At 28.9% G+C, this 11154-nt stretch overlaps 1 protein-coding gene across 1 annotated transcript in view; it reads right to left on the bottom strand.

The window, feature by feature from the left end:
• The window catches only part of LOC122268288 (probable chitinase 10), a 150299-nt gene that overhangs the window by 11463 nt on the left and 127682 nt on the right, over positions 1-11154 (bottom strand). The window contains exons 20-22 of the mRNA XM_071181735.1: positions 4950-5206; positions 3914-4017; positions 1644-1767 (exon numbers count right to left, since the gene is read on the bottom strand). Of these exons, the coding sequence (XP_071037836.1) occupies positions 1644-1767; positions 3914-4017; positions 4950-5206 (485 nt within the window). The remainder of the gene's footprint in view (positions 1-1643; positions 1768-3913; positions 4018-4949; positions 5207-11154) is intronic.

Raw genomic sequence — 11154 nt, 5'->3', positions numbered from 1 at the left:
TCCATTATCATTTTTCCCAGTGGTATTAAAATGGAATTAAAACTTCAATTTTGAGCAAACAAATACGTTGTATTTGAGAAAACTTAAGTTGACAATCACGATAGTAACGCATATTAATATATGTGTTTAATTTTTGTAAGAATAGTGGTGATCAAAATCATCTAAAAATTAAGTTTATAAAAGAAAAAAATAGTATATACTTACTACCACTTTAAATATGAAAATAAAATCTTCCGGAAAATCCGGAAGAGTTGGCTGGTATACAATAGGGATCTCAAGATCAAATCAAATTAATGTGTGTTATATACTAATGGTTTGGTATTTAATATTTATAGTGGTTAGTTACGCAACAAGATTAAAAAAAATTAAATATGTTAAAGAGATGCCAACTTGCTCCGGACAGCAAAAATTTTAAAGTGGTAGTTTATCACGTGTGATTCTTGGTTTAATAAATTCAATTTACTAGATTTTTATCTACCACTATTTCTAAATAATTCGTAGGCTTATATGATTCACCACTTTATTTTAATATATTATAATGTAGTCAAAATATATTATAATGAAAACAATATCTTTGTGACTGCTAATACTTTTATGCTGATGACAATCAAAAATATAAGGAAATTAATGCATAAAAATGGATCCTTTTAGGTGATTTTCAGACCAATAAACATTACCGACAACAGCAGGAAACTGCGACAACATCATTATATTTTTATAAATAGTCAATTTTGGAAAAACGTATTATGCATTTGTGTGCTAAAGTTTTTCGATTCTCTTCGTTAGTTCTCGAGATCTGGTGACATATTCTAAAAGAGCAATTGATATAAAAAGCTCCATAAGCTCGACCTTTTTTCTGTGAAATAGCAGGGAACACGTATTCTAGTTTGAGGTTACATCAAAATTTTGAATGAAAAAAAAAGCCGTCAAAAGAGAAAAAAATATTAGGAATATTCAGAGAAAATTTGTTTTCGTGTCTGACAATGAATGAACGATAATAGTTAACACAATCAACGTTTGTGTGAACTATTGGTTCATGGGTGACCTCAATTGTCTAATTGAGGTCACCCATGAACTATTAAGATTGGCAGATAAACCCGATCATTAGAACAAAAATTATTTATGTTGATATTGTTTTTATTTTGTTCTCTGTATACAGATTTATAAAATAAGTTTGCCCACTAAATAGACCGATTCAATTCAGTTGTTTCTAATCAGGCACATTAACTATAATGTCTTAGATTTCTGGAAGAGACATCGTGATTATAGTAATATATTTCATTATAAATTTTCTGAACGTATTAAATCAGGGACTTAGCCAGTGGTTCAGTGATTACAATGTCATATTAGAATTTGTTTATAATCGGGTTAACTATGGTAGATTTTCGTGGATTTTTCCTCTCATTGTCATGTAAATGCTGGGTACACCTCAATGTCTGGCCCAGGTTTTATGAATTGGGTTTAAAATTACAAAACTACAGAGTCGAACTTTAGTAGCCACAAATCTGTTATGTAACGACAGCTCAGCGCTGGTTATAAAATTTTGAAACCGGTTAAAGAAAAAGAGTACTGTAAGTTAGATTAAGTGAGAATCGGCCTAAGTAAGAACGTTTTTTTACTATTTTGCATCAGTTACAACTTACAACATTCAATGTCCTTTCGTCATCTTTTTCTTCTGGTCTGACACGCATTGGAGCATTGTGGCCAACAACTTTTTCCCATGATCCGTGCAAATCGTATGCCATAACGTTAATGAAATCGAGGTATCTGTAAAAATCAAAACATAAGTTTTAAGTCAACAATTCTTAAATTTATTTATGCTTTTTTGATTTAAAACATTGAAAAATGATAAAAATAGAATTATTTCAGCAGAAACAATATAGTTTTTTTTACCATAATATATATAGACATCTATATAGACATATATAGACCATTCCTTGTACCTGGTTATAAATGTGCCAAAAATGATTTACCAGAGGCCTGCCAATTTGCTCTACTTGGTTAAAAAAAATTTCTTGCGGGGCAAAATTTGATATTTGATCTGATTCTTACTTTAGTATATATAATTTGTAGTCCGTTATGTCTGGCATAAGTATAAATAGTTCAGAACTTCATATATAAAAACAATTTATTATAATTATTTTGGGTTGATCCCCTTAACAATTTCAGGGGCGACAGGAAATTTTTATGAAACTTATTTTTGACAATAATATTAATTATTAAAAATGTAATTGTCTCTTGACACTCTTAATGCGGCAATAACGCGTCTTTGTCATGTTAGAGTTCCTTGCACCACTAAAATTGAAATAAAACGTAAATTCCTTTAAAACTGAATGTAATAGATTAATGCATAGTCAAAGTAACATTATTGATCAAGGCTTTTACCCTTTCATCTTGATTTGTGAAGTAATTTTCATCACGATTTTTGACTTGACAGTTGAACTCTGCAGCGACCCTTATCCCTTGCCATCATGAAGTAATAAACATTTTGTATGCATTCATTTGGGATAGCAGTCATTGTGGTTACTTTCAACGATCTTGAAAATTGTTGCGATATATTTCATACTTTGAAATTTTGCTATGTAGTGGTGAAAAAATTATTTAAAATAAAAAAAAAATTACTTAAATTTTTTTACCACTGGAAAATATTTTTTTACAAAATGATAGAATTTGGATTCCCTGCATGTGCATGATTACACTGCTTGTATGAAACATCAACCTAATCTCGTTCTCTTGCGATGAGGCTTTTAATCTGTTAGCAAAACAATAATCAAAATTATGAAAGCTTAAAATTAATGTATTTTCTACTACTCTTTAAAATAATAGAATAATAAAAATCTAGTGGTAACAAAATTTAAGTTACTTTTCCACCACTGCACACCGAAAATTCAAAGTATCATAAGAAAAACAACTTAATTGCAGGTATCTCGTAGTGACATTTATAAAAAAAGAAACAATTCCGTTTAAGTACAGATGCCCACACTAGCACGGATGCCAACTTGCCTCCGCAGGGAATAAAGTTATTTTCAGTTTAGTATTTTTCAATTTTAATAATTCTTCCACCATTGTATATCAAAAATTTTAAATATCATGGGAAATACAACTTAAATACAGTAATTTAGGGTGACTTTTTCAAAGAGTGGACATAATTATCTATATTCTGCAAGTTTAACTCAATAATTCACCATCAATTTATTATAACTTTTAACCCCTTGGGGACGGGTGATTCAGAAAAGCATTCGTACAAAATCAGGATCAGGACGTAATTAAGTAAAAAACAGTAACTTAAATGTAGTCGTTTCTAATTTGACAGACTTACTTTCCGTTTACTTTAATTAGTGTTAGCTTAACCATGTATATAATCTATAATTATTCGAAGTATAACTAAATAGATTTATTTTGAACAAAGTAATGGTGAATTAAATAAATCAAAACTCCGCCCACAAATAAACTGCTAAAGAATTACTTTGATTACCAGTTTTATTTTGTTACCCTGGTTGATACGGTTTTGTGCTGGCACGTATTTGTGACAGTCGGCGCGAAAAGGTTAAAGAAAGCGGAGTAGTTGGCATTCAATCTCTTGTAACCATAAATTGAATGCCTGACTTCTACTCTAACACCCTTAACCCTGCGCACTTCATACATATCACAGAACATATTTACATTTCTGGTAGTAACCAACATGTTATATCTTGCAAGAAATGATAAAAAATTATTTCGATTCGAATATTAAAAACTTTTTATATTTTTGAACAACGTGTGTGCAAAATTTTATTGGTCCACAAAAGGTAATTTTTGTTACCCTTTCTTCGATTAAAATGCATTTTTTGGTGATAACATGAAAAATTATAACAAATCGTGAAGTAAATTACAGCAATACTTTCAATATCTTGAAGAAAAAAAAGTATATTACTTGGAGACTTCAGGGATGTTATAAGCGGTGTCCATTGTTTTGACTCCTGCAGATACAGCAGCTGTTAAGAGATACCCATGAGATGCAAACGCAGCTTTTAATTCCTGGAAACAGTTAACGAAAGTTTATATAATAACTACATCAGGGTTGCTTCTTAAATGAAAAATATTAATAACTGGTAAGAACTACTGGTTTACCTTTTAAACCAGAAATAAATTATGTGTAACAACCACTGTTTAGTAAAAATAATAGAATATTTTAATTTTTTTATAAACGTGTCAGAAACGTCAAATTTCTAAGTTCTGTAAATAAGTGTTATTTTTATATTATTATTTTTTATTTTAAGTTGTTTTTTAAGCAACTACAAATCTAAAATTCGAAGTATCATACACCTTAATTGATATTATCTCGCGATGACACTTTCAAAGAGTAATTATCCTTATTTGCAAGTTTTACTATTTAATTCGATACCAATTTATTAGAATATATATATATAAATATATATATATTCAGAAGTTGCAATATTTTAAAAGCTTCACCACTAAAGAGCTTATGCCTATGCGTATTGTTTACTAAAGTAAAGGAGTGCATAGGGAGTTTTCCTCATTTGTAAATTAATTATAAATATTTTTCTCATTTTTATTTTTAATTCTTATCTAATTAATTTTTATGTATCCCAATGCGATATAACATGCATATACTTATCCCAGATTTTATTTTAATTTAAAATGTTTCCAATTGAGACTTAACTTAATTAAACCCAGCACCTCCTTTCCCATCCTCCTTTTAGAAATAACTTAGATGAAGGAGCAGATATCCCCCTAGGATAGGCACTCCTATAAAACTGTATCAGTCAGTCTGTCGTGCATCATACCAATACCCTACCAGCATACCTAGTTCTCTTATTCTGCTTTTTCATTAACAATGAGTAAAATCTTTAGAAAAAAAGTAACAACCATGTCAAAAAATTTGTACATTTCTGTGCAACTAACTAAATTAAACTAAAACTTACTGAACTAACTTAACTGAAACTTACTCTCAGCAAAGCGACAAAGTTCTCCTTGTCCTCTGGTTTTCCACCACGGTTGGCTGGATACTCCCAATCCATATCAAGTCCATCAAAACCATATTTCTCACAGAAACTGATGACACTTTGGATGAATGTAGCTCGGGCAGCTGGATTGGCAGCCATTTCTGAATATTTTTTGGAGCCCTCATTCCATCCTCCAATAGCAATAAGTGTTGTCAAGTTGGGGTTTGCTTTTTTAAGAGCGTTGAATCGCTGGAATGCTCCTGAAATTTTAATGTAATAGCAGGATTTTCAAAACAAATGCAACTAGAGTACTGCCAACTACTAATATTTTATAGAGTGGTAAATGTTTAAATATCAAAAGCTCTTAAATATTATTTTGGCAGCATTTTAAAAGCTTCACTATTAAAGAGCTGGATCAAAGTGTCGTTGCATATGAACTTTTAATTTATTTATATGTAGTGGTGTGGACAATAGGTTGAAATGAATTAAAAAATACATTAAAACATTAACTTAGCTACCACTAAAATAAATTTTTATAAAAAGCGCAGAAAATTTGGTTGCAAAAGACTGTCTTATGTTTATGGTATTGTTTTAGAAATTTCGTGCGTTCTCATTGGACACATAAATCCCGTAAAATGATATTTAACTAATAAAGACAATGACGTTTTTGACTGTCATCATTATAAAATGAATAAATAGTATGGTAGTAATAGCCTAAAAATTATTTATTTAATTTTCAAAGGTAATACTTATTTATCATAATTTCTTTTTATTTTTCGCTTTTATTTTACGATTTCGATTATTATTTTAACCCTTTGTACTCGAAGTCCTTTCAACAGTTAAAAAAAAAAATGGACGCAACCACTATCATTTTGAAAGATTTTTTTACAAGGTTATCTTATAGTACCCAAAGGTCACTGAATGAAGTGGTAACTAAACATTAACATGAAAATATTTCCGAATTAGAGTGGTAGGTAATTTACAGGCGACAGTGGTGACTGACAGTCACCTCTCGAGTGGAAAGGGTTAAATTTAAGGTCTAAAAATAATAGTTCACTTACTTAAGATGTTTTGAAGTAATCTCGTAATATTATATCATTATGCAATATTTAATGATAAAAATCTTTAGTCTGTTTGTTATGATAAAAATCTCTTCCAACGTTTTACGTTAATTTAACGGTAAATAAATAAGTTACTCTTTCATTTTAGCAAATTATATATACTTTCAAAATAAAAGATTTTTCTCTATTTATTATCCTTCATGAAATTGCAATTTAATAATCTTTTACTATTGCAGAACTGACAAGTGCTACACTTTTTGTTCAGAAAAATATCTAACTACTTGAGATTTCGCCGACATTTTTAAAGCTTTGCCTCAATAAAGATAGTATAGACTTTTATATGATCTTTTGAGTAATTTGCATGAAGTGGAAAATGACTTTAAATCAAATTTAGAAACAAAGAATCCCACAATGAAACTTAAACTTAGATACCACTAGAAGAATTTCCCAAAAAACGCAAGAGGTTCGCAGCCCTGCTAAATATTGTACCTAAGGATTTCCTAATGCAGGACTAAATCGTTTGTCTTCATGCGAAACTTAAAAGAAAAATGAAATATAATAAGATACCAGTTAGGAAAATTAAAAAAAGTTCTATATTAGATTTTAAGTTTCAGAATAATGTTGCATTTAATTCAATTCTCAGAAAACTCAAAATATTAACAATTCGCTAGTATTAATATACTAGCGATAAAGTATAATATTAGAAATTTCTTCACATAATGAAATGGATTTATAAAAAATTGTTAGCAAGTAAATTTTCTTTCCGTGTATTTTTCGGAGGAAGAAAATATCTATAACTTTGTTTACATATAAATAACATTGGGCAACATATTTTTTTTGTAATATTTATAAAATTGTAATTTTCCTGATTGGGATGTGGAGATTTTAATTATAAAATTAGTTTTGTTCGAAAAGCTACTGAACAAAAAATCCCACCATAAAACTTAAACTTAGATACCACTAGAAAAATTTCCCAAAAAGCGCGAGAAGTTCCTGCCCTGCTAATCTCGTAATTTCCTTATGCAGGTCTAAATTGTTTGCTTTTATACGAAACTTAAACGAAAATTAAGCTTTATAAAATACCAGTTAGAAAATTAAAAAAGTTCTATATGAAGTTTCAAGTTTCGTAATCAAGTAAGATTGTATGGAAATTTGATAAAATCTAATAATTCGCTCGTATAAGTCTGCAAGCGATTAAGTAAAGTTAAACATTAGAATGAAGTTACGCGAAGAAATCTGTTAGCAATAAAATTTTCTTTTCATCCTATTTTCTGAGGAAGTAACTATAACTTTGTTTACATATATATAGTACATTGGGCAAAGCATTTTTTTGTAATATTTATAGAATTGGTTTTTACCTGATTCGGATGTGGAGATTTTAATTATTAAATTAGTTTAGTTCGGAAAGCTACAGATTTTTTTTCGAAAGGATGTTTTTAGTTTAGTTTATTTTTAACTTGAATGTACATGCTTTATAAAGGACGTATAGGTTTATCTGCATATATTTAGATTTGTTGTTCCTTTGAAAATTACACTTAAGTCAAAAACGTGACCTTAACGCATTACATCATAAACTGAAACGTATTATCGCCTCCTTCCTAGCTCTCCCTACGCAACAGAGAAGTGGTAACATTTAGTATTCACTCGAGTAAATATTCAAAATAATCCCTGTTAGGAAAATACTATTAAATCGCAAATGGGGAAAATCTTAAAAATTGGAGACAAAAGAATGCTAGAAATTAAAATACACTGCTGACCGGGAAGGTTGGATGATGTCCTTCGAAAATCGATTGTAATTAACGAGGTATTATAAATTCTAATTGTGATTATCGTTAATTTACGGATTGTTTATGCTATATTTGTAATTCTAACGGCAAATCTATGATATCTTTATTACATTTAAATATGCTATATTTTATAAATTTTACGCAAATTTTTTTTTGTATTTAAAATAATTGTAAAATTTTTGTTTACTATTTTTTTTTTAAATTTATAAATTTCATTTAAATTGATTTTGGCCACCAATACATACACAAGAATGTCAACTGCTCCTCTTTCAGCAATAATATTTTTAAACTGGCAGAGAATGAAAAGAAAATTTAACTTAATTTTGCTTAACTTCGCTGATACTTAAATAGGCTCATTTAGGAATGATACTGGATGCTGGATATTGGGGTTATCTCGGCGTTTGGCGCGAAGCGCCACTAACCGATTCATCGATTCTGTTTTGTTGTATTCTGGGAGGTCCTATATATCTTTGAAGTTGTAGTATGTTGTAACAACAAGTCAAGTCCTTAAGGAGTAAATCTTTAGTTTTGAAGGGAAAATCATCTTTGGATTGGGGAGATCCCCTTGAGTAGAGTTGTATGATATTTAGGAATGATAAGCATGAAGTGGCATTTTATATGAACATTTCAATTATTTAAATGCAGTGATGGTCCAACAAAACTTTAAATGGAATTTACTAACTAGAGAATCAACATAAATTTTTCTACCACTATTAAAAGTATTTTAACAAAGCTGAGCAAGTTGGCATCCCTACATATAAATGGATTAAATATGCATATAAGTGCCAGTAAATAAGAAATAGCCGATGGTGTTTTAAATTTTAAGGAATATTAAAATTTTTAATAAAACATACTAGCATAGTTCCTAATAAACTTGTTTTTAGTGTGGAATTTTTCGTTTTAAATTTTCAAAAATCTCTCCGTCCACATATGTTAGTTTTTAAAATATAATAATAATAATAATAAAAGAGCAGGTCAACAATACGTTACATTTAAAAATTAAAATAATCAGTTTTAATATCTATAGAGAGTGATCAACATTATTCGAACACTTTTATACTAAATATATGTCAGGCATTTTTCTTTTAGTTTACAAATACATTTCAGTTCATAGTAAGCAAGAAAAACAATTTGGGTCTTCAATCTTTCTATAACGCTTCTGAAATTTTTCGTGCTTGCAGCGAAAATTCTACAATTCATGAAATTCAACAATTTAATGCAGATTTTAACTGTTAATAAGTGGTAATAGCCACAAGTAGTTTATTACTTCCGAAAGGAAGATAAACATAGTCTATGCATACCTGCCAACATTTTAATCCCTTCCATTATAATTTTTTCCACTGGTAGTAAAATGGAATAAAAATTTCAATTGTAGGCAAAAAAATACGCTGTATTTGAAAAAGATTCAGCTGACAACCATGATAGTAATGCATATTAATATATATGTTTAATTTTTTTTAAAAATAGTGGTGATCAAAACCATTTTAAAATTAATTCTATAAAAGAAAAAAATAGTACATATTTAGTACCACTATAAATATAAAAATAACATTTTACGCCAAATGCGTAAAAGTTGGCAGATATGTCTATGTAACTCTTTTTTCTATTTTTTCCGGATAAATAGAAAACCTTCATGAGGACCTTAAACAAAATAATATGAAAAATATGTTAAGAAACTATTAGTTTCAATTACAACACAACATAACGATATAGTCTGAAACAAATGAAGTGAAGAAAAATTTTCTAAGTTCCTGATCGAAGTTTTAAAAATTTCAATTTTACTTAAATGCTTGGAAATTAGGTTGTTAGTTATCACATCTAATTACAAATTTTTTCCCCATTTAGCTTAGTAAGTTTAGGTTTAAACTCGTTAAACTCATGTCTTAATGTTATTTACCATCCGAGAGAAACAAATCTGAAATTATAAAAATAACAAATAAAAATATAATAAAACTTTATAAACTACCATTAGAAAATGTTAAATACTATTTATAAGAATATGTTTTAAACTAATTAGATATTCTTAATACGATCAAGCCTTCAAATAAAGCATTTGCTTGCATGAGCAAGTGAATGTATTATATTTAAAAGCAGGGCTCACATGAAAGTAAATATATCGTGTCATCTTATTCCGTAGCTATTAAAGAAATAAGTTAGGAAAATGGAGAAGATTATTCTAGCCCTAAGCTTGCAACAAAACGAAAGATTAAGAGACATTATGTTTACGTATATATAGGTATAGATAGATAGATAATTACATAAATTTGGCAGAGCTTAGTCATACCATCATTTGTTTTACTCTTTTCCTTTTCTGAATAGATTTAACTTATTCATTTTTAACTGGGGAACGAATTTATTTAAAATTAAATTGAAATATCCGAAATAGTTAAATAGAAAAACATAAATATTGCTATCATTTTTAATCAAACAATAAAAGTATACTAAAAATTCGCCAAAGATGGCAGCCGTAGACTTAAATTGTTCTAAAAACAAATAACTAAATTAAATTTTTATCTGAATTTTAGCGTAACTACTAGAGCTTAATGATTCAGCTTGAATACTAAAGCCTTAGTTTTATTAATAGAACTTTTAAAATATATATTTTTTAAATTTATACACTTAGAATAGGAATATTAATCTCTTTTAAAGTACAACCTATGGGCATTTAAGGGTCAAACAATCAGTTCAGTTACCGAGTTTGCTGGCTAAAGAATAAAAATTGTTGCATTTACAGAGTTTAAACTACAGTCGGACTTCTATTTAACGAACTTCCACTTTGCGAATTCCTCTATTTTGGATTTTTTTCGAGGAACTAAGAATATTTTGGAAATTTGTTCGTAAAATAAATTCCAAACAGTGAAATGGATTTTCTACTGAACGGAACTTTTCTTTAAGATCCACTTTTAATATTTCTTAAAATATTTCGGAACATTTCAAGCGTGTTAACGTATTTTAAATAAGGGAAATTATCTTGAATTAATTTTCGCAGCTACTTAATTTTCAAAGAAAGAGGTAAAATCCTTTTTTGTTTGCATTTTACTTTGATTTTGGAATCCACGTCAAAACGAACGAGAAAGCATGACAGAAATTTCTAAGTCTTGAAACTATAATGTTACAGATCGTACTATTCGTAATAGTTTTGTTAAAGCTGGATTCTCAGTCAGCGCCAAAAATTTGGAAAGTGCGGAGGATGAGGATGACATTCCTTTAGAAGAACTTTAAAATGTGTGGGAACAGCGAAGGGAGAATCACGAAATTGATGATGATGTACTGATTAATGATTCTCTTTTTTATCGATTCTGAAGCTGCAACCACTAAAACATTAACTGAATTGGATATTTCGGACAGTGTGAAAAATAA

This window comes from Parasteatoda tepidariorum, chromosome 6 (assembly GCF_043381705.1).
Source record: "Parasteatoda tepidariorum isolate YZ-2023 chromosome 6, CAS_Ptep_4.0, whole genome shotgun sequence".
In the NCBI taxonomy this organism is placed as follows: domain Eukaryota; kingdom Metazoa; phylum Arthropoda; class Arachnida; order Araneae; family Theridiidae; genus Parasteatoda; species Parasteatoda tepidariorum.
This window is presented reverse-complemented; position numbering and strand designations above follow the sequence as displayed.